General features: G+C 52.5%; 6 protein-coding genes across 6 annotated transcripts; 4 read left to right on the top strand and 2 right to left on the bottom strand.

Moving 5' to 3' along the window:
* Positions 1 to 19: 19 nt before the first annotated feature.
* Positions 20 to 418, top strand: CGCA056_v011719 (uncharacterized protein; the record flags this gene model as incomplete). The annotated part of the gene is made up of 1 exon (XM_037326965.1): positions 20 to 418. The coding sequence occupies one exon, from the start codon at positions 20 to 22 to the stop codon at positions 416 to 418; it is 399 nt and encodes a 132-aa protein (XP_037174421.1).
* A 2,578-nt stretch (positions 419 to 2,996) lies between these two features.
* On the top strand, positions 2,997 to 7,802 carry ZRA1-1 (ZEB2-regulated ABC transporter 1; the record flags this gene model as incomplete). Its single annotated transcript, XM_037326966.1, has 9 exons — positions 2,997 to 3,573; positions 3,620 to 4,071; positions 4,126 to 4,222; positions 4,281 to 4,768; positions 4,827 to 5,422; positions 5,472 to 5,844; positions 5,900 to 6,470; positions 6,518 to 7,060; positions 7,111 to 7,802. 9 exons carry the CDS (start codon positions 2,997 to 2,999, stop codon positions 7,800 to 7,802), a joined length of 4,389 nt encoding a protein of 1,462 aa, XP_037173788.1.
* A 710-nt stretch (positions 7,803 to 8,512) lies between these two features.
* On the top strand, positions 8,513 to 9,433 carry qa-3-1 (Quinate dehydrogenase; the record flags this gene model as incomplete). The annotated part of the gene is made up of 1 exon (XM_037326967.1): positions 8,513 to 9,433. The coding sequence occupies one exon, from the start codon at positions 8,513 to 8,515 to the stop codon at positions 9,431 to 9,433; it is 921 nt and encodes a 306-aa protein (XP_037173856.1).
* A 337-nt stretch (positions 9,434 to 9,770) lies between these two features.
* qa-4-1 (3-dehydroshikimate dehydratase) lies at positions 9,771 to 13,603 on the bottom strand (the record flags this gene model as incomplete). The annotated part of the gene is made up of 3 exons (XM_037326968.1): positions 9,771 to 10,863; positions 11,101 to 11,190; positions 11,244 to 13,603. The coding sequence occupies 3 exons, from the start codon at positions 13,601 to 13,603 to the stop codon at positions 9,771 to 9,773; spliced, it is 3,543 nt and encodes a 1,180-aa protein (XP_037173858.1).
* Positions 13,604 to 15,088: 1,485 nt separating this feature from the next.
* On the top strand, positions 15,089 to 15,850 carry CGCA056_v011723 (PEP2-like protein; the record flags this gene model as incomplete). The annotated part of the gene is made up of 2 exons (XM_037326969.1): positions 15,089 to 15,216; positions 15,277 to 15,850. 2 exons carry the CDS (start codon positions 15,089 to 15,091, stop codon positions 15,848 to 15,850), a joined length of 702 nt encoding a protein of 233 aa, XP_037173859.1.
* A 312-nt stretch (positions 15,851 to 16,162) lies between these two features.
* Positions 16,163 to 17,089, bottom strand: CGCA056_v011724 (Pentafunctional AROM polypeptide; the record flags this gene model as incomplete). The annotated part of the gene is made up of 1 exon (XM_037326970.1): positions 16,163 to 17,089. The coding sequence occupies one exon, from the start codon at positions 17,087 to 17,089 to the stop codon at positions 16,163 to 16,165; it is 927 nt and encodes a 308-aa protein (XP_037173860.1).
* Positions 17,090 to 17,593: the final 504 nt, after the last annotated feature.

A 17,593-nucleotide genomic window follows, 5' to 3' on the forward strand; every position in this document is an offset into this window, starting at 1 on the left:
CACATTGGTCGATCAAACCATGGAAAATCAACATCACCACCCGAATCCGACCCGCAGCTACGGAGACGACCCGCACGGAAACATACGGGCCTGGCTCGACGGGATCGTCATGGAAGACGAACACAGGCCGGTCGTTACGGACGTGCTGCATGCCCTCAGCGGCATCCAGAGTCCGACAGGGCAAAGCATGGGCGGACACTACCCTGCCGGGAAGCAGGTGCCAGGGGAGCCGGTTGTGAATGTGCGAACCATCGGGCCCGGCTTCATCGGGCGTGCCCCACCTCTGGGCTCTACAGAGTTCCTCGCAAATGTTGTCGTCGTGGCAATCTTGCTGCTGTTTGCACCGGGTTTCACGCTCATTGCGGCGGGCATCTTCATCACTTCCAGGGTTGCCGAGAAGTGGGCTGGGAATGCGTAATGCTGGATGGATGACTGGACATGATTTCAATGCTTGATGAATATCTATGGAGGATGACTATAATGAGCGCTTTTGGAATCCTTTGGTTTGGATAGGGTACCGGGAAGGGGCAAGGTTATGAGTTAAGTTTGGACACTGGTGCTGACGACTTAGTGAAGCTGCTATGATAGGTAGAATATAGATAGAGACAAACTCAATCTTATTGATAATCCAGTGAGGTTTGCTATTGAGGCGGATAGTTGATGATGGCGATATATAAAAGCGACGACGACGGCAGAGAAGACGACGGTTGTAAGAACAATAATAGCCTAGGTGGACGATTGCCTGAGGTGGTTGCAGCAGATTTACAAGGCTTAAACTATTCATCTCCTTACGCATTGTCCTCTTCATTACTTGATGCCACGTTCTTTTGGTGCAGCTCGAGAGCCGCAAAATGTCGAGTTCACCGGGGTGGGGCGTTCATCGATTTCTTTCCAGATGGTTTAGGTACCAAGCCAGTTCGTGGTCGGCCGAAGGTTCCCTTGACGGTTGACGCGACTGCTGGTCTGGTACTAATGTTGTCTCTGCTTGGCCCGCTCGTCAAGAGCCAACAACTTGAAAACGGCGCGACCCTTGTACCTTCGCTGTCCAACAATTTCATGCCACTGGAACCTGCCAAAAGTGTCATCTCCATCTTCTCGTCTTCCTCTCTTTCTTCCCCAAGTGTCTTTTCTCCAAGTTCGAATGTGATCGGAACCCTCGTGAGGCCGGCGGGTATTTCCCCCTGATCGATAACCGGAAACCCAACCCCGGACAAGTACAGCCTCTCCCAGTCTCTCTCATGCCATGAGCACTCTCTTGCCAGCTCCTCGTCACTGTACGCCTTCTGCTTGGCCCCGTCGGCTCGCCACCAGCAAGATACAGTAAACCATCCAGACAAATGGACGACTCCACCTGACATGCCTGCGCCTCCCGAGTGGCAGGCGTGGGTATCATCGCCGGGCCGATCAAAGCTGGCGATCAACCACTCAACCACGATGACGAGACAGCGCGATCACCCAAATATAGAAGATCCATCGCGATCCAGTGACTCGGTATTGAAGTCTGCCAGCCGGGCGACACGCCTTGCCAGTTCGACCCAGTCGCTAGCTTTGCCGAGTAGTGTGATAGAGGGAAAACCACAGGTGATGCTCACGTTGTAGTTGAAGTATTGCTTTATGATCCCGAGAAACACGGCAGCAGCAGTCGAGCGGTCACGCGGCAAGGTCGTGCTGAAGGTCGGTAACAACCAGTCGGCTAGATTGGGGTCGACCAAGTCCTTGCGGAGCAGGAAAACGAAATACTCCGTTATGGCTGCAATCTCAAAACTGTTGACAGCCTGACCCGGTCCGACGTCGACAACGAGGGCGCGTTGGCCGTCATGGGTGACGAAGTGGTGGCGCAGAGCTTCAGCGCGGCCAGGTCCATTGATGGAGAAGCTGAATTGGAAAGCACGGCTAGCCAGACATCATCGGGCCGCAGCTCGAGTTGTAAGTGCTGCTGCCAGGCACGGAGCACTGAGTAAACGAAACCGTTTTCGCAGGCTACAATAGTGCCGTCATCTGCATCGGACACGGACGTTTGGACCGATTCCCGAGATTGATCCCCGGCCGAAATATGCTTGAAGAAGTCTCGATTAGGAGATGGCGTGTATGTACATTTGCCGACAATTTCGGGATGCGGCCGAATGACGGTTGGCATTTTGAACGGGGATAGGTCTGCAAAGCTGCTGCGAGAAAGAAGGAAACAAGAGGCCACTTGGGGGAGACACAACCGTGGCGGCTAAGTATCCAAATTCGGAAGACTGGCTTCTTGATGACCCCGGGCGGACCCCACTTGGAATCCTTACGGAGGAGACCGCTCTTGAGTTATTCCAAGCACCCGTTGTGTGGGAGCATCAATAGCGCCAACGGAGACGGAATGCCAAGTGACGGAAACACAAACGCAACTTCGGAGTGATGGATTCCCGAAGAATTTCCCCGCGCAAGGAAACATAGACAAGACTAGCTGAATGCTTGTACACGATACGCAGAGACGCGAGTCTAGGACTTCTCGCGTTGTTGGTCCCCCTTTCGTGGCGTTGATTCTGCGTGGACCCACATGGTTGGATGAACCGCTTGTCCTTCGGCCATCCGCGGCTGTCCGAACCGCGTGGGGCCGGTTCGGTCTCTTTTACGACACCACGCGGCCAAAGGGGCTGGAAAAGTTGAAGGCCCCAGGGTTGAATTCCTCTGGGAATTTGATGCATGTGTGGCTTTGCACTCTCGTTGAGCTTCTGCCATTGTCAGGGTCTTGCCCCGTGAGCGATGCTCTCAATGCCGGTCACCGCGGACGGCCGAGATGGCAGGATCGCTCCCATGTTCAGAACGGTTGGTATAAGTGTTTATGGTTTCAGGAAATCAGATGGCAGAATCAAGTCTATCCAACGGACTTTTAGACCAACTCAACTGACCAAGTTACATTTGCTTTCATTTTGTAAACCTTACTCCCGCAACTGCAGCACATACACTCCTAACCTCGAACGAACCCCCACGTCAACTCTTCATCAGAGGGGGCAACCATGCATACATCAGAGGAGGTCGATTACTTTCAGGCCGCAAACGCCAGGGCGTCTGACTTCTCAGAAACAACAATCACCGACGACATGCACAGACAGGTTGAGAATCTTGCACGCCAAGTCACAGCTACCTCCAGACCACAGAGCCTCCACGCCCAAGATGACGTTCTCAACCCGCCAAAAAACAGCCATCTGGATCCGTCATCTCCTAATTTCGACTCAGCAGCCTGGACGAGAGCCTTCATAAGCCTGTACGAGTCAGATCCTGCGTCAACACCAAGCAGATTGACGGGTGTTGCCTTTCGGAACCTCAACGTCTTCGGATACAGCACCGGTACTCAATACCAAAAGAGTACGGGCAACATCGCTCTAAGTATAGCAACGAATCTCATTGGGCTTGCGACTGGTAGAACGAAGGGGAGGATCGACATTTTGCAAGATTTCGAGGGCCTCGTCGAGCCTGGTGAGATGCTTCTTGCCCTCGGCCCGCCTGGATCGGGCTGCTCGACACTTCTCAAGACACTTGCTGGCCAGACCGAAGGCCTCAATGTTTCAACAGATTCATACATGAACTTCCGAGGTAGGTCAGAACTCATCGAGCCGAGGCATCAACTAATGTCGCGTAGGCATCAATCCCAGGTACATGCACGACTGGTTCCGCGGCGACGTACTTTACAATGCCGAAGTCGACGTGCACCTGGCCCCCCTCACAGTAGGCGACACTCTGGAATTTGCCTCGAGAGCGAGAGTTCCGACGAATGTCCCAGCCGGTCTCACGAGCAAGCAGTATGCTCGCATCATGCGGGATGTACTTATGGCTGCTTTTGGTATTTCGCACACGATCAACACGAAGGTCGGCGATGATTTCGTGCGCGGGGTTTCGGGAGGCGAGCGGAAGCGAGTCAGCATCGTCGAGGCTGCTCTGACGGGTACTAAGTTCCAGTGCTGGGATAACAGCACTCGCGGCCTGGATAGTGGCAATGCTATTGCATTTTGTCAGAATCTCCGGACGCAAGCAGATTTGTTGAATGTGGCAGCCGTGGTGGCCATTTATCAGGCGCCGCAGTCTGCTTATGATGTAAGTCCTGAGCGCTGGAAAGCGGAACTCGAGTCAGCGGCTGACAAAATGCAGTTGTTCGACAAAGTGACAGTTCTGTACGAAGGTCGCCAGATTTACTTTGGCAGAATCGAGCAAGCGAAAATGTATTTCGAAGACATGGGATTTCTGTGTAAGTCCACAGGACCCGTTCAAATTCCCAAATCCATTATCTGACTGAGCGGGTCTAGGTCCCGAAAGGCAAACGACTCCCGACTTCCTCACCTCCATGACGTCTCCAAGTGAACGACGTATCAGACCCGGATACGAGAACATGACGCCTCGAACTCCGGACGAATTCGCAGCCAGGTGGAAAGCATCGCCGGACCGAGCAGCTCTTATGGCCGCCATTGAAGCCTACGAGAAGACCCACCCGGCCAAGGACCGACTTGAAGAGTTTCAGCGGAGCATCAAAGCCGAAAGAAGTCCCATGCAACGAATGAAGTCTCCGTATATGATCACATACCCTCGCCAAGTGAGGCTCTGCCTTTGGCGGGGATGGAAGCGTTTGGTTGCCGATCCCGGGTTTACGATTTCGTCGCTTGTGTACAACATTATCGTGGGATTCGTGCTGGGAAGCATGTTCCTCAACCTCAAGACTGACTCGAGCACGTTCTACTATCGAGGAGGCATCATTTTCTTCGCGCTGTTATTCAACGCTTTCGCAAGTGAGATGGAAGTAAGCCTATTTGATTCGTTCATCTCTCAACCTTCCTAGGCAGCTGACAAACCTCTAGGTCCTCACTCTTTATGCGCAAAGGCCTGTCGTTGAGAAGCATAATCGCTACGCCCTTTATCACCAATCTGCTGAGGCCATCTCCAGCTACATTATTGAGCTTCCCTACAAAATCACCAACGTCTTCACCTTTAACTCCATTCTTTACTTCATGGCTAACTTGAATCGCGAGCCTGGGCCCTTCTTCTTCTTCTGTTTGGTCTCTTTTGCGGTCTTATTGGCCATGTCTGGTATCTACAGAACAATGGCATCACTCGCGAGAACGTCACACCAGGCCATGGTGCCTGTCACACTTGTTACCCTTGGAGTCATGATGTACGCTGGGTTCACCGTGCCAACACCCTATATGCAAGGTTGGAGTCGATGGATGGGATACATCAACCCCCTCTCGTATGCCTTCGAGGCCTTGATGGCGAATGAGTTCCACGGGCGCACCTTCAAGTGCGATAATCTCGTGCCATCTGGACCCGGCTACGATGCGTTGCCCCTCAGCGGACGAACCTGCTCTGTAGTCGGAGCTGTTCCTGGCTCAGATGCGATCGATGGCGACCGATACATTGAAGAGTCTTTCGGCTACTTCAACAGTCACAAGTGGAGGTGCGTACATTGTCCACCCCTAATAATCATCAACTAACATCTTCGCCAGGAACGTCGGTATCTTGTGCGGCTATATCGTGTTCTTCTTTATCACCTACATCATCACTGCCGAGTACGCCAAGCCACCCAAGAGCGAAGGAGAGGTTCTCGTCTTTCGACGCGGCAAGGCCCCTGCTGGCGTTGACGACAAGGCTTACATGGACGAGGAGAGCCAACGCAAGGAGACCACAGTCATCGAGATGGAGCATCTTTCTCGTCCAGAAAAGCAAGGAACCGAGCACCGACCACGACCAAGTGCTTGCGGAAAGCCCATTTTCCACTGGGAGGATATCTGCTACGATGTCAAGATCAAGGGCCAGGACCGCCGCATCCTAGACCACGTTGACGGTTTTGTGCAACCAGGCGTCATCACAGCTCTCATGGTGAGTCCTGCGCAATTGCCTTCCAATGCTGGACGACATGCTAACGTTGGCATAGGGGGCATCCGGTGCAGGGAAGACGACCTTGCTAGATGCCTTGGCAACCCGTGTGACGATGGGCGTTCTGTCCGGCGATACCATGGTCAACGGTCAGCCTACCGACAAATCTTTCCCCCATCGTGTCGGTTACGTGCAGCAACAGGATGTGCATATGGACACCATGACGGTTCGCGAGGCGCTGGAGTTCAGTGCGTTACTCAGGCAGAGCGCGGAGATCCCGACGTCTGAAAAGCTAGCCTATATCGACGAAGTGATTGACCTGCTTGACATGGGCGACTTCGTCGACGCAGTGATCGGCGTCCCTGGACAAGGTCTCAACGTTGAGCAACGTAAACGTTTGACCATCGGGGTTGAGCTTGCTGCACGCCCACAGCTACTCGTATTTCTGGACGAGCCAACATCAGGCCTTGATTCACAAACATCTTGGGCCATCTGCGATTTGATTGAGAAGCTTGCCAAGAGCGGACAAGCGGTGCTCTGCACGATACACCAACCGTCGGCGATGCTGTTCTCCCGCTTCGACAGGTTACTATTGCTTCAGCGTGGCGGCAAAACGGTTTACTTTGGAGGTTAGTCACCCGGTTTGATAGAGGAGAATAAGCTGACAGTGACGCAGAAATTGGCACTAATGCCAGGACTATGATTGAATACCTCGAACGCAACGGCGCGCCGCCGTGTCCTCCTGATGCCAACCCCGCGGAATGGATGCTCAAGGTTACGACTCTTTCCGAGGACGGACCAAACTGGTTTGAAGTCTGGCGTTCTTCTGCCGAGTACCAGGATGTCAAGGATGAACTTCGTCTTCTGCGCCAATTGGCAGAAGGTCAAACCAGCCAGGGTGACCCGTCCTCAGAGCACGAGTTTGTCACCTCGTTCTGGACGCAGTTCGTCCAAGTCTTCTCCCGTACAGCCAAGCACTTCTGGCGGTCGCCTGTGTACATCTGGTCAAAGCTCACTCTCACCATCCTGCTGGCTCTGTACATCGGCTTCACCTTCAAGTCAGACAACAGTCTCCAAGGCTTGCAGAACCAGCTTTACGCCTTCTTCATGTGCTTGACAACCGTCAATGAGTTCAGCAAGCAGGTGATGCCCATGTTTATCCCCCAACGAGCACTTTACGAAGTCCGTGAGAGACCGTCTCGAGTCTATCGATGGACCAGTGAGTCCGACCCTCCCATGCTTCGAATCATGATACTAATATAAATCCAGCATACCTTCTCTCGAACGTCGTCATCGAGATGGTCTGGAACACCATAGCAGCCGTCGTATTCTTCTTCTGCTGGTACTACCCGGCGCGGTTCTTCCGGAACACCACCCCTGAAGATGTGAGCATTCGCGGTTTCACTGTCTTCCTCTTCATCTGGATGTTCTTCCTCTGGACGAGCACCTTCTCGCAGCTCGCCATCGTAGCCATCGAGACCGCCGACCTCGCTAGCATACCCGCAAGTTTCTTCGCCATTCTATGCATGTCCTTCTGCGGCATCAGCGTCATCCGCGCAGACTTACCAGCCATCTGGAGCGATTTTATGTACTACGTCAGTCCCATGACCTACCTTGCGTCCGGAGCCTTGTCAACCTGTCTGCACGGCTCAAAGGTCGTGTGCACGACGAAGGAGATTGTGCAGGTGCCTGTTCCCTCGAATATGACTTGTGGTGATTTCCTTGGGCAGTACGTGCAGAGTGCCGGAGGATACCTTGTCGATGCAGCGGCGACGGACGCTTGCGGGTATTGTCGCATGGCGACCACGGATGATTACCTTGCGCATTTCAACATCAAGTATGACGACCGGTGGAGGAACTTTGGGCTGCTTTGGGTCTATATTGGTTTCAACATTGTGGTAGCCTGCGGTCTTTACTGGCTTGTGAGGATGCCGAAGGGACAGGGCGTTAAGCGGAAGTAGGCACATCCTGAGATGGACTGGACGGCTAGGGTAAAGGGTTGTGACTTTATCATTTTGATTAGAAGAGAGATATGAAATAGACTAGATAATTTCTAGGTACAATGTAATGTTAATCATTTGTCTATTGAGAAACCTTCCTAAGGCAGTTGCAAGTTTCCCTACCGCGGCCCAGCGCCGGAGAAATGGGTCCCGGACCACCGCTACGGGCCCGGTGTGGGGCTGTCGTTACTCCGGCTCGGGATGCTATCCCCGGCAGGGAGGATGGAAGTAGGTAACTCTATGGAGCCAATTGAGTGCTTCAAGGAATCGCGGAAGAATTAATTGGGCCTGGAACTACAATGCCGGTAGTGCGCTACTCTATTATTTGAGCGGTAAAAGATTTCGCCAGGCCGCCTCGACCCGCCTGTTTCGGAAGAAAACATGAATTCGAGCCTGAATGATACTGAGTGTATTTTCGAAAGACGTCAAGTTTGATCAACGTGAGAAAGCGGCAGAATGATGAGGGGCTTGACGTGGTGACTACTGGGCCAGGATGCCTAGGCTGGTGGCGGCAAAGATCTTCTCCGGCCCAAGCCGCCGTAGAGTTTACAGCTCCGGCAGTGTGAGGTTACTTCAGATGCGGCCCAGAAGGCCTCTACACGGAACATTCTGATGTCTGGAGTCAAAGGATTGTTTCGAGAATACTTCCTCTGATCATAATCGACTACATCATGGCATTCAATGCGTCGACCTCCGAAGAAAAGACCCTCCACCTCGTTGGAATTGGCGTCGGCCATTCCATCGCACCACCAATGCACAATGCGATAGCCAAGTCACTAGACCTGCCATGGACCTTTTTCGCGACCGAGTGTGCGACAATTGAGTATCTTCTCGAGCTGGCTCGGAAAGAGTCTACGGCAGGTCTGGTTGTCACGATGCCCTACAAAAACATTATCATGCCCCGGCTTGATGGGCTCGACACCCTAGCCGAGACCATTGGTGCCTGCAACAATGTGTACCGCGACCCTACGGATGCACAGAAGTTGCGTGGTACGAATACAGACTGGCTCGGAGTCAAAGGATGTTTGCTTGAAAAGGGAGCCCAGCCGGGACCAGTCCTGAACAAGCCTGCGCTCATCATTGGCGCCGGTGGCGCGAGTCGCGCAGCCGTTTTCGCGCTGCACACGTACTTCAAGGCCTCTGTCATCTACGTCTTGAACAGGGATGATGGAGAGGTCAGCGATCTGATACGCGACTCGCAGCGTCTGTCATCAGCGCCGCGGATAATTCACGTCAAGGCGGGAGAGTCGAAGAAGCTCGAGACGCCGTACTACGTTGTTGGAACGGTGCCAGATTTTGAGCCCAAGTCTATGTCTGAGCTTGCGATGAGGGACTCCCTGGAAGACTTCCTCTCAAGACCCGAGAAGGGTGTTTTGCTGGACATGTGCTTCAAGCCAAGGAGAACGCGGACGATCAAGTTGGCGGAGTCTCTTGGATGGCCCTGTGTAGAGGGCACTCACGTAATTGGATACCAGATTGAGGAGCAATGGGAACTTTGGGCTGGGGAGGAGAGGGTAAAGAAGTTGGATGGGGAGGGTGCTTGGAAAGTTCTCTTGGAGGCTGCCGATAAAAGCCCGGGGATCAACTTTTAGTCTAAATTGATCGCGTTATTGGGCCGTTCATTGAACTTCATCGGATTGATTTGCTCCTAAATTTACAGCACAAGAAACATTGAAGACAGAAAGCTGGCTAGCGACTGATTCTTCGGAATGCAGCGGCATCACCCATGAAAGCTCCAATGGCTCTCGGAAAGTGATACCCTATTTTCCCTATCCAATGGTAGAGTGACTAGTTTTCGTATGTGCTCGCTATCTTCATTGTCGTCTTCCTCGTCTTAGTCTTTGGTGTCGTCTTAGTCTTTGGTGTCGTCTTAGTCTTTGGTGTCGTCTTAGAGGAGGGAATTGGTGCAATTATTTGCTACTTCCATATTCATTTGTTCAACTCCAATCGCTGAACAAACTTCTTCCATGCCTCGATGCCTCTGCGAGCGTGATCTGCCGGTACCCCTTCACCCTCTTCTGACATGGTCCTCGAGAACAGCTCCATCGAAACCCATCCCTTATATCCAAGTTTCTCTATCAGCACTCGAGCCACGTTTTCCACCGGTAGGTAAGCGCCTCTACCTGTCTCATAGATATACGCTCTAGCATTCCGAGACCAGTTCATCCGCGCCGGGTTACCATCAACGTGGAATGGGTGACCTTTGACTAAAGGAGACTCCATACGCTCTGCGTCGACAACCTGAATGTAGAACACTTTCGCCAAATCGATATCCCGCACTAATCTCTCCATCGACTCTTTGAGATCGGCATCCGCATTGGGGGTCTGGCCCGTTGGAGACGCTGGGTCTCCCCACACGCGGCCAGCGATGTTGAACGTGTCGAGGCACAGACCGAAGTTCGGCCTGTCGACTTTGCAGGCAACCTCCGAAGACTTTTCCCATGTATCAATGTGAGTGCTCCAGCAGAGACTCTCGTATGCGAATCGAATCGGTGGGTCTTCCTTTAATCCCAAGTCCGCGAGCTCGACGAGGTCACCGACGATGACGTCCATATCGCCCGTCAGCTTCTCCGCGGGAAGGAAGTTGGCTGGGATCTGGATGGTGTTCGTGCCGAGGATCTTAGCGAGCTTGAACCACACCTTGATCTTCTCAATTAGGCGGGCGTGCTGTTGGCGATCTAGTAGGCCTTCGTAGAATAGGAAAGGTTGTAGGCCGATGACGGTCAGCTTCAGGCCATCGAGGACCTTGCGGATGTGGGTTGTTGCGGCGAGGAGGTGGTCGGTGGTCGGCTCGTCGGTATCGTGGAGCTTCTTTGCAAGGTACTCGATGTCTTCGTAGAATACTTCGATGCCCTCAAAGCCATGCTTGGCGGCTTCAGCTACCTTCTTTTCGAAGTCATGAAGCCAGGCACGGCCTAGGGAGGCAGAGAGCAGGGCAGGGCGGAATTCGGCCATGGCGATGCTGCGCGGGATTTCTGGTTGGAGCAGGTGAATGTTGATCTTCGGAGATTGTATTCGTGTGCTGTGTGTGTTCAGTCGATGTTGGACCCTTCGGGTTACCAATGACCAGGATGGACTTGTGTGTGGCGTGGGCGGGTAAGGTCAGGTTGGTTGATGTCACCGGGCGGCAGAGCCTTGTACCGGCCCCTCACTGACGTATCCCGCGGGGCCGGCTTCAATGCCGGTCGATTGGAGGGCGCTTAAGCCAAATACCCCGTGGGGAGTTTTGTCGATAGCAAAAGCGGCCTAAAGATCTCACCCGGGGTCCTTGTCAAAGAATGATTGCAGATCTGAAGCAATGCCCCGTGGGATGCCAAGATGCTCCATGAACTCGGGAGGATTTGTGGACCTACGGACTTGTCAGGGATAAGACGGAAGATAATCTTGGCAGGAGGTACTGACCAATCTGCCGAGTCCAAGCTAGCTAGGCTTTGGAAAAGCTCATTCTCGTCCATTTCCGCCGAAACTGCATCTAACAGAGGATCGATATTCATATCTGGACCCACCGACGGCGGCTGAGACATGAGCCCTTGAGTCTGAGTCGTTAAGAGATTGCTCTGGCCCATTGGCGTGTTTCTGGCCGAGTTGCGGTTGTATGGGTCGCCCAGCCCTTGGAAGATTGAAGGGTTTGATTCTCGAGACTGGGTAGATAGGCCGGAGCTAGCGGGAGTTGCAAACCCCAGATGAAAGGCCGACTGGGTCGACTGTCCACCCAACTGGGCGAAGGAATTGGACATGCTGCCAGCATTAAAGAGATTCGACGCGCTTTCATGAGTATCTTTCAGGGGCGTTTGAAGGTAGCTTTCGATTGTCGTGGAGATGGACACCCGCAACGCCTGGAGTTGCATTCTCATCCTGGCGTGATTCTGAACCCTGACTTGGGAATCCACCGATCTCTCAAACCAGCAAAGAAGAATGACAACGGTTGGGGGTGTGGAAGAAGTTCCCATAGACTTCATTCGTTGTTCCAAAAGCCTGCATTGCTCTTCCATCCGTCCATAGCTGCCATTAATGTCAAAGCTAGGACGGTCTCCTGCTAGTCGTAGGTGTTCCGTTCTCACGGCCTCGAAGATGCCAGCATACATGAGCTGCAGATTGAACATCTGCGGCGAAGCCTCTGCCCCGGAAGATGTTTGACATTGAGGGTTGTTCTGCTGGGTCCAGCTTTTCAGAGCCCGATCCAGTTTGCGGATTCGCTCATTCTCGCCATCTTGATTGCGCAGTCTTAGAAGGTCGTTAAGAAACACGGCTAATTGAACAAGATGATTGAAGATGCTGATTATATGCCCCGGACTGTGGTGCGAGTGGAATGTGCGGCCTTGTCCATCGCTCATCTGCCACGGTTCCCATTCTTCCATGGAGTCTGTTGCTAGCGTGCCAACTTGGACGAGATCCGAACGCTTGAAATACGGTCGCGTACCTAACCAACTGGCAACCATAGTTTCCAATACAAAGCAGCATGCCAAAGTCCTCTTGGAGCCTTCGTCAAGTTGGCTTTGCGCTGCAGCCGTCGTATCAGGGGCTAGGAGAAGGGCTGCGGCGACATACGTTGCTTTCCCAGCGGCAAGCCATGTGGCCGTTTTGTCGCCGCGACTTAGGTGCAATAATGCGAGAATCAAATGAGCTCTGATGTGTCCCAACTCGTATTTTTCCAACTTTTCGCCCAGAAGATGTCTTGTCCTAGCGTGTAGGGCAACCGCGCTTGTGCTGTGCTCCTCGGTCTGGGACAGGTGTGAAGAGTATGCCAGCACCGCCCACAGTGAGCATCGGTCTCCGTGCGACATCGAGTCGGCTGTACTCGAATGGTTATCGCAACTCTCCAGCACGTACGCAAGCCTCAGAATTTCGTGCTTTTGGAAGATCGGAAGCCAGGAGTGCGTGTTTGAGAAATATGTGTCCAACAAGATGGACCAGTTGTCGGGGAGCTCCGAGCGTCCAGACTGGGGCCGAGACAAAGGCTCCTGTCGCATTGTCGTGTCTTCCAAGGGCGAGAAGACTTGAGTTGCCATCAAAATTGAGTTGATGTTGTTCTCGCCGTCTTGCGCAATAGAGTCAGATGTGCTGGGAATTGTCCCGGTATCCTGGCTAGGGTTTCGCGCTGGGGAGGTAGTGCTCGTGTTCATAGGACTTGCCATGTCAGTAGTCGTGCTGTTTTGACTGTCCTGTTCGCCTCGAATCTTTGTTATGAGAGGGATGGCTTCCTTGACTCGGGAGTCAAAGGATTTGTCAGAGTTGCCCTCATTGTCGTTTTCCAACGGTTCCGCAACAGAAAGCCACTGTTCGACATGTTTTAGCACTTCTGTCTTTCTCCAGGCGTCGACGAATCCCTCGCAGGCGTCTCCATCATCAGCCAAGGTGGTCCCGATGGCTGCCAGACGGAAGGGCGGCTTCCAGCCTTGGCCATCGAGCAATGCAGAAACCCAGGAATCAGACTCGTCTATCGAGCTGAAAATCATGCCCAGGAGGATTTCTAGGGCTCGGACATAGCCTGTTCGTAGGCCACGTTTCTTCGGTGGGTTGTAGCTGCAAGAACGCCCAGCGTCTAGACATGGTCGGCATTCTGGACGGCCACCATCGCAACGATCTTTTCGTTTTCGACACTCGTTGCATGCTCGTGTGACTCGCACCCGAGTTTTCCCATGGGCTGTCACATCGTCGGACTCTTCATCATCGGTCCTGGCTCGTTTCGTCTTTCGAGTGCTGGTAGGTCGCTCATGATCATCGTCACCTGCGGAAGTCCGGTGCCGGCGGAGAGGACTCATTGTGACATGCTGTGCGCAGCTACGAAGCTGACATCAAATTTTGTGATCAAGTCCATCGAAAGGCGGAAGAGCACCAAATCGTCATAATGGGGACGATGGGCATATTGCCATGGGCAGGAAGATGCAAGACCGGGAGGCTGCTAGTGTCAAGGTCCACTTGACCTGAATCGGACTCAATTGCATTAAAGGGGGTGCCATTTATCGAGGAGACTGCCAGAAAGACTGGGTTTGAAAATGCAAAGTTTCATTGGACGAACCAGCTCTCGATCAAAGATAGTCCCATACTCAAGTCGAGCCCTGATTAGAGCCTCGGTTTCGCTATGGGAGGCAGGCCCTGCTACACTATACCCTGAATTGCGCATAATGGACCTTTTTGGCATGAATGTGTAGATATTGCGTGTATCTCAATAAACGTGTGTGGGCGGCTAAGATCTTTGCCGCCCTCCTCCGCCGTCTGTGCTGAGCAGTCTAACGAGTCGTCGCTTACGTTGGCCTATTTTGAGATATGTAATCACGGCTACACCTGACTGATTTGAATAAGCATTTGTACGCGGGTCAGTGATTCGTCGAAGGCGTGCTACGTGCTATTAGCAGGGGGTTTCGCTTGACGGAGAATTAGGCCGATAGTGTCAGCAATCTCCACTTGACGCCAAATTATGTCCGCATACTCCGCGTTGGGAACAATAGTGTCGGCGACTTTCTCAGCGAAGATGGGATGAAATGACTGGGACAACCCGAGGCCAGACGCCACAGGCGCTATGAACAGTCGCTACTTTGCGGCTGTTACAGAGTCATCTATCCAGCATGTGTGAATAAATCAGGCTCACGAACAGCACAAGCCTATCCGCACATAATGATCCTGGTCTTTTAGATGTCCAATTCTGTCGACATTATCATGATGATCTGAGAACGCCGATACTTTCTGATTGATGTGTTGTCAGACTTGACACTTCGAGATCTCTCCTGCGTGAGCCGCATCCACCTATTGAGACCGGTGCAAGGTAAATGAATAGACACTGGACAAAGTTACCACTTATGCAGGGAGAAGTCAGAAGCTCAAAAGATAGGAGCGCACCAAGTATGCCGCCCTGCCTGTTCTCACTTCAGGGCGCCGATCTTCGGCTCCGGCATCCGAGCCAAGACCGAACTGGTCCAACAACGGCCACGGCCAAGCTGCCGCAACATATGCCCAGTGAAGTGGTCTACTCAATGGCTACAAAATAATACTAATCTGTCGTGAAAGACAGACAATGCTTCCCCATCTACCCCTCACGCGGGGACGCGGGGAAGCAGCGCGGGAACACTGAGCGGCAAAGGCTTCATCCGATGCTGCCGAGCAGCGAAGCACCATTAACATTGCTTGCTGCAATGCTAGGCTAACATTTGAAGATATCTGCGTCCTCCGAAAAATATTCTGAGTGGGATTGGTCTTTGAGTACGTCGAAAACTACTTATTCAACTCGCAAATCTGACATCATTCTCAAAATGACCGATCTGCATAGCCTCCCAGCCGGCTCACGCCCTCAGAATGCTATTCGCAACAATGGCCCCGACCACCTCGTTTTGGAGAGGCTAAAACTGAGAGAGCTTGCGGAGGGCTGGCCATCCTACAGGTATGAAGCTCAATGACCAACGCTAGTCAATCCCTGTTCTAATCTATAGTTCCCCTTCAGAGATGCTTGCGAATGGGAAAATTTCGAGTCGATTTTTCATCCGGGCGCATACGTCTACACGACTTGGTCCGGCCGAGTCCCCTTCACAGACTTCATCGCGGCGTCGAAGGCGGGAATGGATAAGGGGGCATTCATCATGCACCGGTGCCACGGCTGCAGCACAGACATCAACCCAGAGGGCACTCGTGCCGTCACCAAACTCAAAGCGACTATCACGCAGCGTTTCGATTTAGACGGCACGGAGTTTGATGTCGAGGCAGACTGTCGCTTCTGCTTTTTCTTTGAGAAGGTGGGCGACCGTTGGGGTGCGCGACTTGTGAGGCATTGGTATGAGAAGGACAAGGTCATACCGACGAACCCGGCGAAGTTCCCCAAGATAGACGAGGAGAAGCTATCGAACTACCCTCCTGGATACAAGTATCTGGCGTATTTCCAAGAGCTTACGATGGGTGTCGAGGTGTTGCTGGATTTGCCTGGCCATCGTCGGCATGTTGGCACTCGGAATCTCGAGAAACATGACCTGTTATACTGGCAGGCAAAGGATTGGGTTGATGGAAAGGACATCGATATTTAGGATAGAATTATGAAACTTCATTCCGGATTGCTTGGTGCACAGATAGAGCAATGTGCCGGTCTTGAGATCACCGCCAAAAGGGGCCTCGAGGGTAGAAGATACGGTGACGACTGAGTAATTCGTTTGTTCTAGTCTTTCCGGGACTTCGCTATCCGGAATCATCTCCATGTCCAATGTTTTCCGTGTAATTATGGTTTTTGTCATCGTCTTCTGTCTCTAAAATCATATGCATTCATTTGTATTGATTATCTACCCAAATCGAAAAAGTCTGGTTCTATGACTGCGCACAAATTGTCTACATACTGTTTACTTTTACTTGGAGGAAGCAGCTTGCTCATTTTCCTTAATCTTCGCTTGCATTGCCGTCCTCATCACCTCCACAGGCGCCTTTCTCCCCGTCCACAACTCGAATTGCGCATATGCTTGCTCCTCCAAGACATCGACACCTCTGAATACCCTCCAGCCTCCATGCAGGGAGGCCGCAAACATCATTCCTGTGACCTGAGGTCGGTAGGCCATCTCCACCAGAACCCCTGACTTAGCCCCTGAAAATAGCGCCGCAGGGATTTTCTCCGACCCCAGGTCATCGGCCGGGACACAGGCGACTACAACTCGGAGCGGTTTGACAAAAGCACCAAGACTTTTTCTGTTCGCGACAGCCTCCTCCAAAGTCTCAAACACATGAACTTCCTTGATTACTGGGAAATTGATCGCCATATCATATGCCTTCGATGCTGTGCGGTTGACGATGAGAACTTCCGAAATTCCAAGCTCTTGGATGGCAAAGCAGGCAGCACGAGCAGCTCCTCCAGCGCCTAGCACCAAAGCAGCGGACGACTGCAAATCCTGAAGTTCGCTCTTCGCTATACATCTCTTGATGCCATGCCAGTCCGTATTATCGCCGACCAATCGCCGCTTCCCGGATGTCGGGTCAGTGTCGACGACAACGGTGTTCACGGCCCCGATCTTGTCGGCGAAGTCGGTGACCGAGTCTAGTAGTCTGCCAATCTGAAGCTTGTGGGGGAATGTGACGGAGGCGCCGCCGAAGTCATCTCGGTGGATGATTTCTTTGACTGCATCATCCACGCTCACTGTCTGGTGGATCTGGTAGTGATGAGGTAGGCCGAGCTCCCTGAAGCCAGTGTTGTGCAGCGTTGGAGACAGAGTATGGGAGATGTTGTGCCCAAATATGAAATAGTTCTTCGTTGGTCCCTCGCGGGAGGAGACATCTGCGTTCATGATAGGCAAGAGGAACTGGCGACAAACAGTCGAGCGAGTTCAATAGGTTGTTGCCGGAGATTGACAAGTAAGATACCGCTAGCGCTTGTTCAAAACTTTACAGCAAGCTCTCAAATCATATGGGGAAGCTGAACGAGGACGAGTTAGATTCTTGGATGGAGATGGCCGCGAGCCAAATCATACTATCATCCGCCGAGACCCTTGACGGGGGAAGTCTTACTTGCTACAACGGAAGAGACATCTTCCGCCATTTCCGCATGACATCAACTCAAGTGACGTGTGATTTGACATCAGTGAAGACTTTTGTATTGCATTCCAAAAGAATCCTGATAGATCCGGATCGTGGAACTCAAGAATTCAATTACAAGCATCTCCCAAGAATTCTGCTCATTCCATGACGCCAGACCTTCATTCACGGCTCGATGACAGTACAGCCTCCAATAGACGACATCATCTGTATGGAATTCATCGTCTCATTCGTGCATGGATATTGGTATCTTGATC

Source organism: Colletotrichum aenigma (assembly GCF_013390185.1).
Source record: "Colletotrichum aenigma strain Cg56 chromosome Unknown KSG_Cg56_contig08, whole genome shotgun sequence".
NCBI classification, from domain to species: Eukaryota; Fungi; Ascomycota; class Sordariomycetes; order Glomerellales; family Glomerellaceae; genus Colletotrichum; species Colletotrichum aenigma.